A 21814-nucleotide genomic window follows, 5' to 3' on the forward strand; every position below is an offset into this window, starting at 1 on the left:
TTTTTTTATTATTTATATATTCATCTTGGTTTTTTGCTAGTTTACCTTTCTCAAGAAATAATATTGGGAGAAGTGTATACTACTTAAGCATAAGTATCCATGTACGTACATATGTACATACATGGTATATGTATGTGCCCTTATATGTATGAGAATAAATGAACTTCCTGTGTGACGCTAAATATTTTTTTATTTTTAAGGTTAATATTCATTCGCTATCAGCTACTTTAAAAGAAAAAGAGTTCAATGAATTTTATAGACCTGTACGTACATATGTATGTAGATTTGGACAGAATATAAAGAAAAATCTAAAACTGTTTTTTACAACAAATATGAAGCTACATACATACGTACAACTCCAGAGACCATTCGCTTAACAAAGACAACCATAAAAAGTAAAAAATAGAACTAACACGTTTTTAAAATTTCGAAAGATCAGTTTTAGATTTGTGACTAAAAATAAAGTAAAAATTTACAACTCTTTTGAAGTGCTGTTGAAATGATAATACAGCGCAATTTAAGCATTGATAGTGTTTTCAATAATCAATGCATTCTAGAATGATTTACTAATTTAAAGTCTTCAAACCATTACGATACTAAAAATTTGCTGTAGAAACTACCTTAAAATATTTTAAGAATAATAATACAATAATCTTGTTTTGGGTTATTTAATAATTATTTAATAAGATATGCAAACAAAACTCTAATAAGTAGTTACATAAATAGCATTTTAAAGGACATATTTCTGATTTTTTGTTTTGCATTTTAAATGAAAACTAAAAAATATAATGACATAAAACATAAAAATATTTTACAGCTAAGCCCTTATCGCAAGTACGAACAGTAAACGTTTTAATGAAAAATAATACCCAAAGGGTGAAATACATAGGTTGTTCTGCAAGGAAATATTAGCGGGGGACAGTAACAGGTAAATATTTCAATACAAAATAACAAATAAAAAGTGAGTAGAAAATATTTATATAAAAAATATACAAGAATTAGCATCAGCAATTAATTGATTGGTGTTTTTTCTTTCAACAGCGCTTCGCTGTTTTGTGTTTCAATTGATATACATAATTTCATTTGAGGTGTGAAATTTCTTCTGACTCATATTTTCGTCGTTCTAAAAGTGCTGTGATCTATTTTGTCAGAATTTCTTTAGCTGTTTAAATTTCGAAGGTTTTCGCATAAAGAAGCACTAAATTATAAATACTATAGTCTAATAAAATACTAAGCATACATACATACTATATGCATATGCTTATGTGAATATGTTTATATGTATGAAAGTTTGTGTTTTTAATATGCACGCATTTAGTTAAGTCGTTGTTAATTAAAAAATTTCGCAATAACATTTTCAGTGCTTACAAAAATTATCAGTAATTTCGTATTTATTCTTGTTTTTAACGTTATTCCATTGCCGTATGTATGTAGCTTGAATTTTTCCCATATAATTAATCTTCGTAAATTATAATACGGGTATTCATATAACGAGATAAACTGCCGATAAACTTGATAAAATTATAAATTCCATACAATTCTATAATTTTATCACGTTCATAGCCAGGTTATCATGTTATATGTATACCCCTAATGTTTATAAGCAATTAAATACACGGTACTAAAACTAAAGCAAAGTGTTTACGTGGACAAAAAAACAAGTACTGCCAACTATTCTAGTTTTAGTCCTATAATGCAAAACTTGTTGTTTTTGTTGTTTACGTCTCCCCTCCTTTTTTCTACCACATTTAGGCGACAAATTCAACTGCTGTATTCATTACTTTCGCCGAGAGTCCAGTAGTGATCAAGGATGTCCTCGCTGGTGAAACGCACTTCCGGATCCGATTGCAGCATGTTCGCAATTAGGTCACGTACACCATCTCCAATATCTGACCAATAGGGCTCCGGGAATTCATAGACTCCAGATATAATGGCATCAAATAGAGGTTCTTGTTGATTGTCGGGTGAAACGAAAGGTGGAAAACCGCAAAGCAGGATGTATAATATAATACCAGCTGCCCAGACATCGATCTTTAATGAAGTTAATTTTATAATTATTACTTTAAAATAGGGTTCTACAACTCGCTTGTTTACTGGAAGTGCGTCATAACTCAAAAAATCCGACAACTCATAAATAACCATTAAAATAAATAACAAAAAATATATCAAATATTATCTAAAAATTCAATTTAGAGACAAAGCTGTAATCAAAGTTTAGTTCCTTATTTTTTTTCAATGTGCGATTAGCATAGCATAGCTAGCAAGTTATATATAATTTCAAATAGCTATTTCCTAAACGAAATGAGTGCAAAATAACATGTTTTTTTTTTAAAATTCACCTTCAAACCGTAGCCTGTTTCCATTAGTATCTCTGGTGCAACATAAGTTGGCGTACCACAAACGGCGTACAATGGTTCAGTCACTTCACAGGCCAAACCAAAATCAGCCAGTTTTAGCTCGGTTACACAGCCATTAGCGTCTAACTCAACCTGAAAAATAAAGAACAACTTTTACGGCATTTTTCAAATACCCTAGATAGAATATCTACCAATAGGTTTTCAGGTTTGATGTCACGATGCACAATGCTCATGGAATGTAAATAGGCCATCGCTGAGGCCAAATGCTTGATCATCACTCGTGATTGATTTTCGGAAAATCGTGTTACGCGTGTTATAGCATCGAAAAGATCACCACCTATAAATTCCCAAATCAAAAAGATTTCTTCACTAAAATCATGCACAAGACTCACCACTTACGTACTCCAGCACCAAATACATATTTGACATCTGATCGACATCTATGATTAATGAAATAATGTGTGGATGTTGTAACTTCTTCATCACACGCACTTCGGCATCAATATAGTGCTCTTTGCCTTTACATTTACTTTTATCGATAATTTTCAGCGCATATGGCAAGCCACTCTGTCGATCTTTGATCTTCAGTACAACGGCAAAATTACCATCACCTATAATCTGTCCCAATGCGTAACGTTCACGTATAACTCCAGGCAATTCGTTTGCATCTATACCGCTCTCATTTAACGCTGTCAAATCTTCGTCGACAATCTGATCACATGGCTCTTGCTGGTGATTTTGTTGATGCTTGGCGCTATTCAGATTTTTACTCTTTACGGGCATTTTCGGTTTGGGACCCTTGCATGTTGTTCCTGCTGTACGTAGCGACTTCCGTATCGCTTGTATGGCTTTGTGTTCGTCGGGTTCGAGTTTAAAATCATCTGGATTGTTGACCCTCTCTGTGCCATAGGCAAAGAAAACGTCATCGGGACCAAAAAAATCAGCTAGCTGCACAACTGGACAGCCGGAGAGGGTAAATACTTTACGTACATAAGTATCGAGGCGTACAACTTGCGTGATGGCTGTTAGTACATGATCAAAGCTGGGGCTATTGCGTTTATTTAGCAAAAGACGCATTATCTATGTACAATAAGACAAAAAGTGTGTGCATTTAATTGAATGAATAAATAATAATAATAATAACAATATAATGGATTGACGTTTACACAATTAGGGGATTCACTAGATGTCATAGACCTTGTAAAATCTTAAAGTCGTAAAATAACGGCTAACATCTTTTTAAGAATTTGTAACTAAACCAAAATGTTTTCAAACTGATGAAAAATGTGTAATTAGCCCGTTGTATATTCTGCGGATTACCTAAAACCTAATGGTGGTGTGCCTTGATGTAGAAACCAAAATACCGCTTATTGCACATAGTTCTTACTTTTGAAGAATTATATCAATGAAAACTTTCGAACGTACTAAACCCCAAGACAGCCCAGTAAGCTATTTTTGCGGTCATAAAAATTAATAATAATAAAAAAAATGTTTTCTTCGTAACTTTGTAACGGCAATACTTGCGGTTGTGATATTTTGTGAGATAGCTTGAATCATAAAATATTACAGATTTCTGCCAAAAATACTAAAATCTAAATTGCGTAGAGGGCTGGACATGTTTTTGTTATGATTTTGTTTTATTCACTATCGCCGCTGAAAAAATTTGCTTCAAAAATTGCGCTAATTGTCTACCTCTTTTGCGAAGTTACGCCAGTTAAATAAATAGTTATACGAAAAAATAACTTACGGTTCGTGGCTTGGTGCCATTTCTTATCAACGTTACTATACGGGGATGTACGACGCTTTCGCGTTCGCTCAGCTTAAACAATGGACTACCGTTAGTGGCGCCAGATGTTGTATTTGTGCCATTACCGCCCATGCCACCCCCAGGTACTCCGATGCCCCCGCTATTGTACGAGTTCGTGCCATTCTTAAGTGGCGACGATGGACGATAGGCCTTTGACAAGCGATTGCTTGCCTTATTGGAGAGTGTTAAGTTGGCCAGTGGTTGTGAAGTGGTGTTGTATTCGATTTTCTTAAAATTCTCGTTATTACAGGAACAAACATAGCTTTGGCCGTCCTCTAGTTCGTCCAAAGAGGAGATCTAATAAGTAAAAATAAATGCAAGTAGTATTATCGCGAGAATGGATTATGTTTCGATTACTCACCTTTTTGCCACACATAGTATAAATTGTACGCACAGCCCCTGGAATTTTTACGTTATCCACTAATAATCGAGTTAAGTCTTCAAAAAGGCTTTCAAATGATCTGCAGTAAAATATAGAAAAATTAAATATTAATAATACCAAATTGAGTTTGCATAAACTTTTATTTAGCTCACCTATAACGTTCATTTGAGACTGGAATGGTAATACCCGGATAGAATCGATCGCCATTGCGATAGAATTTTATTCGTCTCGCTTTGCGTGTAGGTGTTCGGCTGCTAGAAATACGCTTCTTCACCTGTGCCAATGAATTTGCTGCTGTCACTGCACCTGTAGTAGTTATTGAGCTATTGCTAGCATTTGTTGTATCGGTACCATTGCCATTTATTAATGCTTCAGTAGATGATGTCGTTATTGCTGCTGCTGCGGCTGTGGTCACCGACGTTGTGAGACCCGTGGTCGAACTTGTGGCGGAGGCACCGCTCAGCGAACCATTTGATTTGCAATTAAGCTCAGCACCCAAACTTACGCTGCCACTATTCAGCGAACTATTCAAATCCAAATCTTGCAGCTCTTTTTCGATTTCGGAATTCGAACTGGCCGGACTATTGCTGCGGCTTAGCGTAATGATGCTGCTATTCAATTGAGTTTGCTGCGATTGCGATAAAGCTGGCGGTGATATGAGGGAGTTATTTAGGTGATTGTTCACCGTTTGAACTTCCATTCTGAAAATACAAATTAAAACAAAAAGCGAAATTAGCCACACACACACACAAAAATATGTATGTACATTAGGGTGGTCCTTAAAAATGTCAAATGAACAATTTTTTTCAGTCTCACGCCCTCAATCAGTAATAGCACGGTCACAGATATCACATATACATTTTTGGTCACGATTGGAGATAGTTAAGGCATGTCGCACAGGGGGCAGAGTACAGATGGCTCTACGGAGACTCAAAAAATTTAAATTCATTTTTTTTTTCATCTAATACCCAAAATCGATACTACCATAGACGAGGATATCACATATGAATTTTGGTCCCGATTAGAGTCGGTTAAGACGTGTCGCAAAGGGGTCAAAGGCCAGGTGCCTCTATGGACTCAAAAAATTAAAAATAAAGTTTTTTTTCGAAAAAATTAACATCCCTTATATGTATGTATGTATGCATATAAATTCGCCTATCTTGGGGTAACATGCGCAGGCTTGCGGAAAATTTCTTGTTCAATATACATACACACAAAAACTACATTTTAAGATATATTAAAAATCTGCCCTTATTCCCTACACACGCATTTTTAGCGCCGAGAATCCCTACAAGTAGGGAATTTTCCGTACATGTGGCATCAGTGATATAGACACAATTAAATTTAGATAAATGGTGCAATTTCTCTTTAAAAAACTAGTTTTTGCCGTTTTCTCTGTGTTAATTGTAGGCGAACAGTATACGGTATACATGCGCATATCGCCACCTGAAACGCAAAAAGACGTAACAAACATCGTCACTGAAATGGAAAAAGTCGTAACTAATATTATTATTTTTTCATTAAACGATGCGGGGATTTGTAATTCGATGATATCCATCATATCAATAAAAAAGTGAATTTTGAATTTTTTATTAGTTACCTACGACTTTTTTGGATTTCAGCTACGATCTTTGTTACGTCTTTTTGCATTTCAGGTGATGATATGTTCGTTATGTTCGTTTACACAAACTGTCTATTATCTCTCCACATTCTTTTATAACCCTGCAGGAAATGTATCTAACTATAAGTTAACTTGAAGCTGATTAGGAAGGAACTAAAGGTCACTATTATCTGTATATTTTCTTTTTAGGAAAGCCAACTATATTTCTATGGCGATGGCGCGAAATAGTCAAGGGTTGTTACCTCTGCATTAGATGTCAACATAAAATATCAATAAGGAAAACAACATAACATAAAAATTATAATATAAACGTTTGAACCTCATTTAATTGTCGTGAATTCGAAAAAGTATTTGCGAAGTGCAGAAAAAAGTGTATTTAAAGTACAATTTTTATGGGTTGTTACACATAGACATATGTATGCATTACATTATTTGCTTTCGAATTGAAAACGTGAAAATTATTTCAGCTGTGAACTAATTATATTAAACTATAACAAAAACTTCCCACAAACTCCATGTACGAAATTATTGAAGAAATCGTACGATCGCGATAAAAGCATCCAGTATAGTAACTCATACGCCCAGTGCACTGTGGGTAATTTGGCGGAATTTCTGGCACAGTATTTTTGCATAGAACTCACTCTAAAATTTACGGAAAAGTCATTGTACAAATAGCCGAACCATACCCCGGCTTCTACATAATTATTTTTCCATTGAAAGTATCGAAAGGAAATATGTACAAGACTAACCCTGGCGTATATCAATAGTTTCTTTCATCGACGCAGAATCACTAATCCCATAAGTATGGTTCCAAAAAGATATTTAAACTAGTTTTTTTGCGTTTTCTATTTGCTTTTACATGCTTAAATTTTGTTGAATTCCAGTTTTTGGTTCGTGAAATGGGAAAAAACGAAAATGTCAAAAGCAAAGCAAAAAACTTGAAACCTGTTGACGGTAAAGACGCATACTATGTACTCTTCCCTTTTCTTCTCAACCCCTCTCTTCCACTGGCAAGCAGAATTGAATTCAATACTTGAACCGTGTAAAGCCCGGTAATAGGTAAAAAATAGTGATGTGTAAGCAAATCAATGTTGCCAAATTCCCATTTTCAAAAATAAAAAAATGCATACTAAGTAGTACATATAATACAAGTAATTTTTAGCAAAAACAAAACCGACTTCAACTCTCATATAAAAAAAAAAATATATATATATATATCTCATGATCCACTGATCGGATCTTAACCAGATTAGTATGGGACGACCACCTCTGAGACACTACCTTTCCGAATTATCGAAATCGGTTGACGTGGTCCAAAGTTATGCGGTAACATACATAAAAAAATAAAAAAAATATCCCGACGAACTGATAACCTCCTCCTTTTTTGGAAGTCGGTTAATAAACAATATGTCCATTTCCTCAAACAAAGACTATCGAAAGTATTGATAGTACCATCGATAGTTTTACAGCTCTAAAAAGCGGCCAAACGTTGACATGAATGTAATTTCCATATCATGATTCTATTTTTATACGTTTTAGACCAGGGGTTCTTAAGCTTTTAAGATGATGGAACCCTTACTTAACACCTTTTTATTTTATGGAACCCCACATCAAATTACTAAAAATCAAAGGCAGTGCAATTTAAATATGAATAAAAACTTTTACTAGAAATAGTATACCTACATTCACTCACACAGTACGACAATCATACCAACTACGAGTACATACTATGTATACTTGAAAATAGATAATTGAGTCTCGGTCAAGCTGTTTATAGAACTTTTTTTTCTGTGTGCAACCCAAACCGACCGCCGTGCTAATTCATACTGAAATTAATTTCGCGGAACCCCGGTGACTTTTCTACGAAACAAACCGTATGAAGCTCTGTTTTAGACAACTAATGAAATTTGTGTTTAGATACAATAATGAGAAATTTCTTTTCTTTTTCAAGTATAAGATTATTTTTAGTCATAAAGCACATCAAGCTACAGATGAAAACGATGTCTATGTAGGTAAAAACATATGTACTTACGTGCATGTATGCAGTGCTTATGTAGCATATTTGTACTTACATACATATGCATGTATATATGCATGTTGTATCATATCCATATCATATGTGTGTATACAGATGATATATAGACTTGCATTATTAAATTAACTCCAAATATGAACGAACGATAATAGCTATTGCCTTTTGAAACGTCCGAAATTATTATGCTTGCAGTTAATCACTGCAATCAAGTTATAAAATTCGAACGGCTTTGTGAATGTGTGCAATCAATTTTACTGGAATCATAAAATATTCGCAGCTACAATGTATGCAATGCATACTATACAGCGGTGGCCAAAATACATGCTAACACTACTTTTTCTAAAAAAAAAAAAAAAAAAAATGAATTAAGATTTAGTTGATTAAAGCAGATATAAAAATGGTACAAGCTTGAAAAGTTCATTTACTTTCGGAATAACGAATTTTGGGTTTAAACGAATCATCAACACTATCTTATTGATGTTTCTATATTACTAATGCAAATTATTATTATTATTCGATATAACGAACGCTATTTATTTTTGGAAATCGACTGGATGTGCTAAAAATTTCTTGTTCGGGGGTTTTTGGGATCCCTGCTTACAAATCATTTGGAATCAGGGTGCGAAAATAAACTGTATTGTACGTTACTATTTCGTTTCGTTTATTACTTCAACAGCTCGGTACAATACGAAAACAAAACGGCTGAGTTCACTTTGGCGATAGTACACTACAGTAGTTTAGTAGTTACAGACGGAACAACAAACGAAATGAATCGTGCAGAGAAAAATATATACGAATGGCTGCAATGAATAAAAACAATAAAAAGGTTTTTTAATTGAATTGGATATGAAAATTTACAGAAAAAAAATAATTTTCACGTAATTGCAACGTTTGAATACATATAAAACGTACCCTATGGTACAATTGTCACAAACGAAAAGCAAACGTTTCTCGTTGGGGAAAATGACAGTGAATCTTACAATTTGTTTCTGACTATTTACAAAACTGTACAAAACCACAAATGATATGATGATCGATGAGCAAATGGGAATTGTTTTGTACAGTTTATTTTCGTACTCTGTTTGGAATCAAGTATTAAGTAACTCCGATGTATTTTTTTTTTCAAATTTTGTTCACTAAGTTGAAAAAGCGATTTCAAATTTCCGAAAAGTAGGTTCAAATTCGTAATCAGCGACCTGAAAAACCTCCGAGAAACAAGCTTCGACCAATTTCCATAAGTTTTCAAAAATTTGTCCGCCATATTCTAAAAAATAACTTCCAAAAACTCTCGAACAAAAAATTTCAAGCCCATGCAGTCGATTTCCAAAAATTTGTCCGCCACTTTGAATTTTAAAAATGTAGCATCAGAGGTGCATTCAGTGACACCAAAAACTGTTGGATAAGAAATTTGAGAATAATTTAAGTTTTGCCCGGATTTTTATTGAAGAAGATATTTAAAAGATTTCGCACTTAATACCATTTATCCGCCATATTGGCATCGTTATTTGAAATTTGCGAAAAAAACGCCACTCGGCATTCAAGAGATGACGAATGTGCAAATATTTTAAGCAATAGAACACTTAAATCCATCAAAACAATTTTTGTTTAGAAGCTTGTCTTTGTTGACGTGGAACGTCCCATAATTAAACTTTATTTAAATCTTTTTAGTTCTTCTCTCCACCGTTTCGCGTTTTCGTAAACTTTTTTCGCCAGCTGAGTACGTAATGTAAAGTTATAAAACCGTTTTAAATCATTTATTTGCATTTTCGGTTTACATTTTTTATGGACAGATATTTTTAAGTGAACTACCCCGAAGAAGAAACCTCATGTTTTTTACAATATTTTTTACCTATTCATGCATTGAAAATAATTTGTTTTAAATTAACTATTTTCACATTTCTTGACGTTAAATTCAATTTAGGCTCGCCGCATACAATTTTAACTGACCTCATTTAAGTTCAACCAACTCTCTAAGGACATTCAAAGTGTGTAAAGTGTCAGTATTCCACGGCGTTGGTAATCAGCTTAATGTAATTTTAACATACACCTAGTTTTACATATGGATTTGCGCAAAAGAAGAACATACATATACATACATAACTACGGTTGGAGGTGTCTTTATACTGCCCTTAATGAGAAAAACGTGGTTGTTTGCTTTGGCAATAGGTGCGCATGCATGCGTTTATGTATGTACACGTGTAGCTACATATCGTCGTTTAAAGTACAAAACCGCGTATCAGCAAAATGCAAAACCGCGTATGTGAGGTTGCATAAATTATTTTCTAGAGGGTAATAAAAACACTCACATTTCAAAATGGATTTCTTTTTTATAAAGCAATCGCATTTCTGGCTGGTATATTTCATGAAGAATGGATAAGGCTCGCGCCAAGAGCTTGTGTGAGCAAATTCTAGTTTTGCCAAAAAATGTCAGTTACGCGGTTTTGTACTTTAAACGACGATATGTATGTATGTATGTATGTATGTATGTATATTAGAACCCTGCTGCTTCCTGTATGTTAGCTTAAATGTAACTTTAACCTAGTGCTGACTATTTACTGCATATCTTGTTCGAAAAAGCTAACCACCTTTGTAGGACGATGGCCGAAAAAGTCAATCCTGATGATAGCCCTACATTACTAACCTGTAAATAACTATTTTACTACTACATAAAATATCAATAAGAAAAAGTGCACGCGATTCTTTTTTAATTTTTTACATGTTAATAAATAAATAAAATAATTTATTTAAAATTACATAATCGAACTCCGTCAGACATAACATCAAAATGATAATATGAAAGTTCGATCTTCATTTTATTTGTCCGGAATTCGAAAAAGCATTTATGAAGTGCAGAAGAAATGTATTCAAAGTAATTTTTGCATATGAGGATATCTAAATAAAAAATTGTTTAAAGAAAACATATAACTTTACAACTCACTTCTATGTTGGTTGTGTCATAGATAATTAAAAAGCTAACTATAAGTTGGTTATTTTTATCAATTAATAATTTTTCACTGCGGGGAACATTAATGTATCGTGTGGCCAGAGCATATGCTAGGGAAAATTTCATTTAGTAATGTAGACTGTCGTCATTCTGGACGTATGGAATGATGTAAACGGGGCATAATGGTATATGATGTGTACATATTTAAAGATATACACTGGTGGCAGAAGTAATAGAAACGCCTTATTTTGATCAGTTGTGGCTATATTTCTTTTGTTTATTTAATGTTTAATGTATTTGATAAACGTCTAACTCATCACACAGCTGCACAAAATTCTAATAACTGCATGCGGCACTACCATGATTTTTTCCGTATAGTCAGAATTTGACATTGAAATTATTCAATTGGCTCTAGTTTTTGGCATTGTTTGAGTTTCTGTGGAAAGAACAGTGACTCAAACAAGTGACCACGTGTTATATTTTTTTTTTAATATTCATAATGTTTTTAGAGTTAATTTTTTTGTTATTTTTCTATAAAAATTTGGCCAAGCTTTAACTAAAACCTTATAAAATTTTCATCAAAAATTTAAATTTTTGCGTATGCAGTTTTTTTTTAACCCTTACAACACTTAATGAATTGCAAATTTCATACGGCTAAAAATCTCATTGATTTTCGAGATTTTTTTGGTAACGGATTTTTGCACATTTTTGGAAATAAATATAAATTTCTTATAAAATAAAATGCGGGAGACCTTTCGCAATAAAATTTCAAAAAATCAACGCCAGTTTTTAAATCGCACTTGTTATATTAAAAAATCGCAAAAGCGGCCCCAATTTTTTTTTATTTTTTTCCCCCGAGGCTGTTGAGCACTTTCTCCCATATAATGCATCAACAAAATTTACTTGTACATACATATATGGAAGCAAATGCTCAACACCCTCCAAAAAAAAAATCTAAAAAATCGACGGTCATCAATAGCGACTTATTGCACAGCACTTAAATCGAAAAGTTTACACAAGTTCTAGATAAAAAGTTAGAATTTTTTTGTAATTTGATTAATTTTTGTGAACTTTGATCAAGCGATTTTGTCTCTCTTGAAACTTTACTATTTTCCTATTAGCAATTACAACTAGATGAAAATAAGGTTTAAAGACAACTCTGTCCTCTGTATTAAATTTTACCATTTATTTTGTGTACAAAGGAAAATCGTGTTCACATTACAAAGCAGATGACGCCATTTTCGCACTTGTAACGGGTATCCGGGGCATTTTTAACCTGCTCTATTTACATTTGAGTAGTTTCACATGTATTTACAAACATACATATATGTACATACGTATACATACATACATAGATATATACATACATGCACTGTTATAAGAATTTGCCAGAACGACACTCTGGTTAAGTTACTTACATATTCACCGACGCACTTTTTATAGTGCATGAGTACAGAAAGTGTCGCATTATACTAATGTCCTAATTTGCACCTCAAAGGCATTTATTAACCAAATGCTTCTTGTCCAGTCGCACCTTAAATTGCCTTAGGCAATGGAATGCAATAGAAGAATGAGTGAAGTACGAAAACTAAGGCAAAAATAAGCGTATACAACAAATATGTATGTGTGTAATGTATGTATGTAAAAACGTATATTAGGGCGGTTCAAAAGGCATGTGAAAAAGTTAAGTCGGAATTTTAATGCTCTCACCGCCTAGGATTGTTCTATTACGAAAAAAGCTCAAAGCGCTCAAAGTTTTCCAGGTATTTTATATGAAAAAAAAACAAGTTTTCGTAGAAAAGGTACAGAATTCTTGAAAATCAATATTTTTCGATCGGAAAACTTCGCTTCTCCTCAGGAGAGTTAAAATAACAATACCCATGTTTATTTAATCAGTTTTCATTATTAACTCCTTTTTATAGGACCTCTAAAAATCTCAAAAAAATGTAATGGTTGACCCACTTGCACTTAAATTGACCACCCTAATGTACATATATACATACTTATGTTTATATGCTATCCATCAGTAAAGTCACACTGAAGAGCCCTCCGAAGACCTCAAAACCACTCATAATCAGGCTTTCTGCTTTCGGCTATTTCATAAATTTCACGATATTTTAAGCTGAATATGCGTCAAACAGACGCGCCCATAAGTAATAGGTATTTCGAGCTTCAGTGGGAGGAGGTGGTTGAGACTTTTCTTTGGTTGGCGGCGATTTTACCACACTTTAGATAGCATTTAGTCGCCAACTGCAAAAGGGTAGAAAAGAAGGTCATAACTACTTTTACATCAAATTTATTTATGTGCTTATGCCACTATGAGCATACAGAAGATTTCTTTTTGGATACGAAGCGGCGATACAACCGCAAGCATACGTCTTTTTTTGCTAAAATATTATTTTACCAAAGGAAAACCGCATTGGGGAAATCAGGAAATGTCCATTTCCTCTTTGAGGTGGCGCCAAAAAAGAGATGTCGGAAAATTAATGACCAAACATTTATAATTAATCTGGTTTTTATATATATAAGGAGACCGGTCATATAACAAAAATACATAATACTTGGTGGCAAAAGTAGAAAACCCGAGTTAACAAATTAATCATTCGCCATTCCCTTTTAATGTTTTGAGATGAAATCTATTTAGAAAGTATGTCTCAAAGACTTATTGTAGCACAAAAATCTCTACCAAGCACACAAACAATCATATGTATATAACAATAAATACATACAGTGGGGAGCAGTGTTGAGTACGTGGCGATTTGTGTTAAATATTTGCCAGGTTTTTAAAGTTAGAACTTTTTGTTAAATTTTCAGAAAAATATGGTTTATGCTTTAACCAAAACCATATAAACCAAGCGGCAAGTTTTAAGCGGCTGCAAAACCGCGTTGATTTTTAATATTTTTTTTTGCTGACGGCTTTGCGTGTTTTTTCATATAACAAGTGCAATTTATAAATCTGGCGTTGATTTTTTTTTTATTTTCTTTGTAAACGGACTTGCTCATTTTCTTCCATGTGAAATTCATGCTTGTACGCAAAAAAGTGCAAAAAGCCGTCACCAAAAACCTCAAAAAAATCTCAAAAATCAACGCGTTTTTGCGCTTAAAACTTCCACTTTATTGCACAAAAATTATTAAACTTACAAAACTACACATCTACTCAAAAAAATTCTTAAAAAGCTCAAAATTTTAATGAAAATTTGTTAAATTTTTCTAAGTTCTGCATAAAGTTTGAAAGTTTGCTTTATATGGTTTTGGTTACAGCATGCACCATATATATATATGAAAAAATTTAACTTTAAAAACCTTGCAAATATTTAACAAAAATTACCATGTACTCATCACTGCTCCCCACTGTATCATACATATCTACAAATTTAAAATCATTAGCACTTAAAATTTAATGTAAGTTTTCACAACGTCTTTTCACAATTTTCACGCTGTAATCAACAGTTTGCATGAACGAAAAACTGGTTTCCCTTTTTCGAGTGGTTTATGACTCACTTCCCTAAGGCGTATACATAAAATAAATTACTCCATTCATAGCTCCTTATAAATATATACATTCATGCATACAAAGGTATATATGTATGTATTTACAAATATACATACACATCTATGTAGTTTTAATTGGATGCCAAATGACTTACATAACCAACGAAAGGAAAAAAATATAAGTACATCGTACAAACGTATGCATATGCATATGTATATGTATGTCTGTGTATTATTCGTATATGAATTATATTTTTATTTATTAAAATCACGTTTTGCACGCTTTCATTGAAGCTTCAATATGCTTAGGGCAGGCAATACTTTAAGGCTGATGTCGAAGCAACTCTATTACGAAAGTGCCTCATTTCTGGCCATGGACTTGGATGGTGCCCAAAATACAAAGACAAAATATTTGAAAAAAAAAAAAAAAATTGTTTTAGTGTATAAGTTAATTGTACATATGTGGATCATTCGTCACGTGCAATTTATTTATTAACCTAGTACACTGAACCAAAAATCCATCTCTGGATCAAAGAAAAACTTTTCTTACTTTAAGGTCGAAAATTCTTCCGAATGAATAAAAAATTCTCCCGAATGAGTAATTTTTCTTTGGAATGTGTAAAAACGTACACCAATATATGGAACTGTGGATGTAATCTATCATTTTGAAGAAATTTTGGGCATGAAAAGAGGATAAAACTTCTTTAGTGCTATTTCGTTCACATTTTTCTTCATTTTGATTGCTGTTTTTCTTCAATTAAGAGAAGTTTTTTTTTGAGTGTAAATTTAAAATAATTGACACGTTTCCTTTTTGTTTTTCAGTTTTAATTCTGGTTGATGTGCAATCGAAGGCTCGAGGGAAACTTCATTAATATCCCACTTAAGAGTCCAATGGGAAATCTCCTAAGATAGCAGTAAAAAATGCTCTCTGAGGCATGTTTTAAGAGCAACAAACGGCCCCTGTGGTGTAGTGGTTAGAAATGCTCACTAACATTTCGCAGACCCTGGGTTCGAATCCAGTTTCCGACTAGTGTATTTCTGCCATGAAAAACAGCTTCTCATAAAATACCATCGCCGTTCGGGGTCGGTGTAAAACTGTGGGTCCCTGCCCTGTGTGTGACAACACGAAGGGGCACGCCACAAATCGAAGGAGATGAGAAGCTCGGCCAAACACTAAAATATTGGGCCTCAACACACGTTCACGCACGCTTTTTCACGGACATTTTTTTTTTTAATTTAATCTTTATTTATGTAAATTGCATTTCATATAATGTGGCTTTTATCACATAAGTTTTGTTACAAAAGCTTTCCCAAACCTCAATCAATGCTATGAGTAAGAATTTGCGAAAGTCACCCGGTATTATCTCCATCGCAATATTTGCTTTTTGCATACTTTATTTTGCTATTCTCAAATATACAGAACCGAATCGCTGAGCGAATTTCGTCGGACAGAGCGATGCCGTCGATTGATATTAGCCGCAACATTTCACCTAAACAGAACCGAAAAGAAATACGCATCAAATGAATGACAAATAAAAAATATTAAAATACAAAAGAGAAAAAATTAGTCCGCAAATTTTCCCTTTTTGCCTTTTCCTGATAATTATCTGCTAGAAAAATGAAGAAACGAAGCTTTTTTATCACTGACACATGTGCGGGGCGGCAGCGGCAAAATTAAAATTAAATCTCTCTATTCTCGTCGAATTTCGTCAGACGAACTTCGTCTTCGTCGCCGATTTGGTTGTGTGCAATCTCATATACTGCAGAGTGTTTTAATTTTGGCAGCGAACTTTCTTCCGACGAAGTTCGCTCAGCAATTTGATTCTGTTTACACTCCCAGGGTAAGTAATGTTGCTACCCAAATTTTGGCGGAGAGCTACACCGCAAGTTTACTATTGTATATTGTTTAGAATATATATAACATAGCCTACTACCACTCCGCAAGGCCTGGGTTCAAACCACGGTTGCCAACCGTCCCGTTTTCGGCGGGACTGTCCCGGATTTTAGAGCTATGTCCCGGTCCCGGTACAACACATGCCGGGACGCAAAATGTCCCGGTTTTTGGGAAGAAAAAATGTTAGACTTTTCGTAGTAAAAAAAATTAGAACTTTTAAAATATGTACATTAAGGTGATCAAATTGTTCAGGCGACAGTTTTTCGACGAATCGCATGGTATTTTCGATTTCTCTAGATAATTCTAACTGAAAATGTAAAAGAAACTACAAGTCGGAAATGGGTCTCTAGCCTGCGCATTTTTAAAAGAAAAATTAACTTGTTCTCAAAATTTTATTGTTTCGTTATAATATAACATATTATGCTGATTTTAGAAAGTCGACAATCCGTGTCAAAATTATAAACGCACCACATATTGACAAGTTCTAACAATTTATTTTTTTGCCATTTAATTTTAGTTATTTTTTTGTAAAGATATGGTTTACTCTTTAACAACAGTCGTATAAATCTAAGTTTAAAACTTTGTGCAATATTTAGAAAAAAAATTAGCAAACTTTTGTAAAAATTTAAACCGCTTTAGATGGATTTCTTAGAAAGATTTTTAGTATAGTTTCGTGGTACATTCAATTTTATTAAAATAAAGTGCAATTAGCTAAGATTTACCGTCGATTTTTATCGTTTTTTATTGAAAAAAAGTAATTTTTGTATGGAAGAGGCACAGTCAGCAAAAAAAATTATCAAAAATCAACGGTAAGTCCTAGACGCCTTTATATCAAGTTTTTGTTCTTAAAATACAAAAACCGTTTCTTTTTGATGTTTGTTAATCTTTTAAGTTAAAATTTAACAAAACAGATTTATTGCGCTACCTAAAGCTGAAAACGTGCCAAGTCCACTTTAAAAAAAAAAAATAAATAAAAAAAAAAAAAAATAATGCAAAACTATATCGATTTTTCGTCTCTCCTGACTGAACAACTTCAAAAAATGGACTTGGCACATTTTCACCTGTAGGTACGATTTTGAAAAATGGTTTTTATAAAGAAAGGAAATGTAAGAAACTTAAATATACACATTTTGTATGCAAAAGTTTTAAGAAAAGGTTAAAAAAAAACTAATATCGTGAAAATGTATTTTTTCATTTAAAAATGTGCTGGCTGAAACTCATTACCGAGCCATGGTTTCTTCTATACTCTCTCTTAGAATTATCTGCAGAATCAGGAAATACCATGCGATTTATTAAAATCAACATTGTCCCAGCCTAATGTACATACATTCATATACATATATGTATATTTTACATATGCGATTTAATCGACAATAAAGTCAAAAATTTTAGTGACGAATTCATTTTAAACAAGATGAGCACACAAAATATTTACAATTTTTTGTTTGGAAGAAACTGCCAAAAATCAACGCGATTTTTTACCAACTTCAGACTGGCACTTACGTTAAAAAACAGTGTCAACTTGTATCCAAATTTATTGAATTTTCCTGAGTTTTGAACGAAGTTTAGATAAATTGTTATGTTTTTGTTGTAGTATGAACTATGTTTTTATAAAAAATTCGAGGAAAAATTTAAGTAAAAAAGTTACATATGTACATTGTGAAAAATTCCCCTTGCCAAATACATACATATGTATATAGAAATTTATAATTTATAATTTGGTGTGATTTTTATTTCAACTTTAATTTTTGTTTTAAATTATTTAAAAGTATTAGCATTGAAATTTTGTATTATGGAAATTTTTATCTATATGTATATTTTTTATGTTTTCTTATTTTAAATAGAAAATATTCAAAATACATCAGTGAAGTTGATGTCCCGGTTTCAATAATGCAAAAGTTGGCAACCGTGGTTCAAACCCTGGTCGAAGCAACATCCCAAAAAAAGTTAGGGATTTTGGTAAAAATTTGCAGAATTTTCATAATTTTTACACAACGTCTGAAATTTAGATTTATATGGTGCTTGTTAAGTAATCAGCTATACTTTCATAAAAAAATAACAAACATTAAATAAACTAAAGGAAAATTGCACTTTTCTTTAGTTGCATTGCTTTTTCTTTCCTAGTATATGTAGTACATTTTTATATTGAAATATGTATGTAGTTTTATTTGACCTATTTTCTTCCAGTATTCTTTTTACATCCCTATATACATACATACATACATATGTATGTTCACATATGGCGCAAACATACACATGTAGACGGCATGCATCATGAATGGCTGAGGTTCATTCAATGCAAATGGCGTGCACAAAAATTATTTGCCACGATTGAATGGGAATACCAGCAGGTGTTTGCTTACAGGTCCATTCATATACGCATACGTACGTACACACATAGCTTTCTTTTATATGTACAATATATCATACTAAACATTTTATAAAAAGCTTTGAGACTTTCGAGGTTTTCGATGTTTCTTTTCAGTTTAAAGATTATCTATCTAAAAAAATCAAATTCACTTGGAATATTTTTACTTTTAGTTAAAATTATAGGGAATCTTATCTAAAAAATCTGTTTTTAATGTGACTGATTTATTGCTTTTTATTAAAAGTTTTTGGGGCCAATTCCTGTTCTGTGAAAACGTGAAGTGAAAACATTTTTCATCACTAATTATTCAAAAATTTTTCACTGTGTGCGTTTTCACTTTTTTTCACAAAGTTTTGTGGCTGTGGAAAAGAAAAGTTCCCAAAGGCATCATCTTGCGATGAAGAATATCATTGTCTTAAATTCACAATAATTTACTGAATAATTACTTGCTAGATGTTAATGGAGTAGCGTTTAATGTTCGAGAATCGCTTAAAATGATATACAGAAACGATAAACGGAACAAATTAAATTTTCACTGACATTGAATTTTTAATTTTCACTTCACAGTTTCATAGAACCAGAATTGGCCCCCTGGTCTGGTTAAGGTATAACTTTTTTTAGAGATTTATAGAATCGTAAAATATAATAGCAGATAAATCTAACCAAAATCAAAGAAAAACAAGAAATTTTATACTAATTTGAATGGCATATTTTTTAACAATGCAAATTTAAAAAACGTAATCTTAGTTTAACAAACTACTTGACGAAAAATAAAACTAAAAAGTTTCGAAAACTTGTATTTGAAAGTATGTACGAGTAAATCAGGGGTGTCCTCTCACAACTGGATAACTTTGAAAACGTGAAAAGTCTCGAAACTTTTACTGAGCTACCAAAATGGGTCTGAATACGGCTTTAAGGTTTTCCAGTTCAATTAAATCTCTTAGTTTTCAATATCAATTATGTCTTTGTAAATATTTCCAATTAAGATGTTTCAATTTAAACTGGCTTTAAAAACACAATCAAGTTAACCAAACTTACCTAGCTAATCGAACGATTTGATCGTCAGAGTTCCAACTATATTTTCTGTATTTGCGATACCGCATTTCCTTGCCCTCGTTAAGCGAAAAGTTACTTGAAGGGGAAATTGATTGATGGCTTAAAGCAAAAATTCGTATGTACAAATGAATGTATGTTTATACATACATACATAAGTATGTATGTATGGCCATAAGTAAAGGGCTCGAGATTTTTTTTTTTTTGCTTTATACCAAATGTACATACATACATGTATCGCTTGCAGTACAACTGACTCCTTTGTTGTAGAATTTGATTCGTTTAATGTTCTTCTTTATGCTCTTCTGCCCCTTGGGTTCGTTTAGGTTTGCGTGCGCTTATTTATTCACCCGATTGGCAGTCTTCACTCAATGGTAAGAGTACTGATATTGTTCAAATAGTTTGAACTTGTGACATTTTAGCGTCAGTTTGACTTTTGCTTATACATATAACTATATTTGCACGTGCGTCCACATACAAATGACTTCACAATATCGATTCTTCAGTTATTTATTCATGTTCGTCAATTGAAAAGGAAGTGACACTGGAAAATCGAGTGAAATGGTTAATACCGAATGTACGCCTGGGGAACGAAACGAGCAACTTTACTGTAAGTTTAACTTATAACTGCTTAAGTGGTGTTTAAATGTCAATTTGATGACAACACACCAGCTGACCCAAATACATTTTTCGAATTCTTTGGAAACTAGGTAAGCACCTAAAATAATTTTGGTGGCCTTAAATAGCAGCTAATTTCTTAATATTATTTACCAGTGTTCGCCGACATTGAGGTTGAGGTTGAGTCAACTAGTGTAACGGCATGCTGGCTGACTATGGGTCAATTGCAATTTTCTCGGAAACTAACTGAGCACATAAATTAATTTTTGTGGCCTTAAAGCACACCTAATTCCTGATTAATTTGCATCAGTATTTGAAAAAGCGGCCGCTGTGGTGTAGTGGTTAGCAGTGCGCACTACCACTCCGCAGGGCCTGGGTTCAAACTCTGGTCAAAGCAACATCAAAAAAAAAATTATAGAAAAAAGGTTTTTTCTTAACAGCGGACGCCACAAATCGGAGGAGAAGCTCGACCAAACACTAACATATTGTGGAAGCGCCAATCTATTATTATTATTATTATTTGGAAAAGTAGGTCAGCAAGCTTGACGGATTTGTGAGGAGGTATTATTCTTTCTTGCATTACCAAATTTTCGTAGCCTGATTGCTTAGTTGCGTTTAAGAATTTTTGTATAAAATGTTAGCTAAAGCTTTGTTAGCATCTAATCGCATACCACTTTTACATTAACGACATAAAATCACGATTTATTCAATATCGTGTACAACCTTTACATACGAGGGCAATTTGAAAAGTCATTTGACCTTTGGAATTTCCCGCGCAGTAACTTTAAATGCAATACTGCTCCCGTCAACTGCCATCGATTAAAATACTACTGTAAAATGTTGACCAAGCTGCGCCATTTAGTTTGTGTTTGACAGCCATGGAATTTTAACGAACATTAAAGAAATTAATTTTGCGTGCTTATTTAGGTACTATTTTTTTGTTTTAGTAAAAAATCCATTACCGAAACCAGAAAAGGCTTAATAAAAACTTTAGAGATTCTGCGCCATCGATTTCAATGGTTAAAAAGTTATTTACTGTATTCCGTTGTTGTCGTATCAGCACAAGTGACTCCGTGAATATTTGGCTATGAAAAAGGTATCAGAGCGATGGGTGCCGCGCTTACTCACACTCGACCATGAACGCAATCGTGTAATCATTTCAAAGGAGCTTTTGGCGATGTTCAGCCCAGATTCGAATGAATTTTTGTAGCGTTTCGTAACCGTTGACGAAACATGGATCCCC

At 33.1% G+C, this 21814-nt stretch overlaps 1 protein-coding gene and 1 long non-coding RNA gene across 2 annotated transcripts; both read right to left on the minus strand.

Annotated features, from left to right (window-relative positions):
* Positions 1-11: 11 nt before the first annotated feature.
* On the minus strand, positions 12-20029 carry LOC108374144 (serine/threonine-protein kinase GL21140-like). Its single transcript, XM_017630115.1, has 8 exons — positions 19939-20029; positions 4699-5247; positions 4526-4625; positions 4105-4461; positions 2750-3437; positions 2549-2694; positions 2340-2489; positions 12-2031 (listed from the first exon to the last, which is right to left on the minus strand). Exons 1-8 carry the CDS (start codon positions 20001-20003, stop codon positions 1762-1764), a joined length of 2325 nt encoding a protein of 774 aa, XP_017485604.1. The 5' UTR covers positions 20004-20029; the 3' UTR covers positions 12-1761.
* LOC108374145 (uncharacterized) lies at positions 6066-6219 on the minus strand. The gene is made up of 2 exons (XR_001849023.1): positions 6185-6219; positions 6066-6146 (listed from the first exon to the last, which is right to left on the minus strand). It is a non-coding gene; the product is annotated as an uncharacterized LOC108374145 (long non-coding RNA).
* Positions 20030-21814: the final 1785 nt, after the last annotated feature.

Source organism: Rhagoletis zephyria, unplaced genomic scaffold (assembly GCF_001687245.7).
Source record: "Rhagoletis zephyria isolate East Lansing unplaced genomic scaffold, Rhagoletis_zephyria_1.1 Rzeph_scaffold_07393, whole genome shotgun sequence".
NCBI lineage: Eukaryota > Metazoa > Arthropoda > Insecta > Diptera > Tephritidae > Rhagoletis > Rhagoletis zephyria.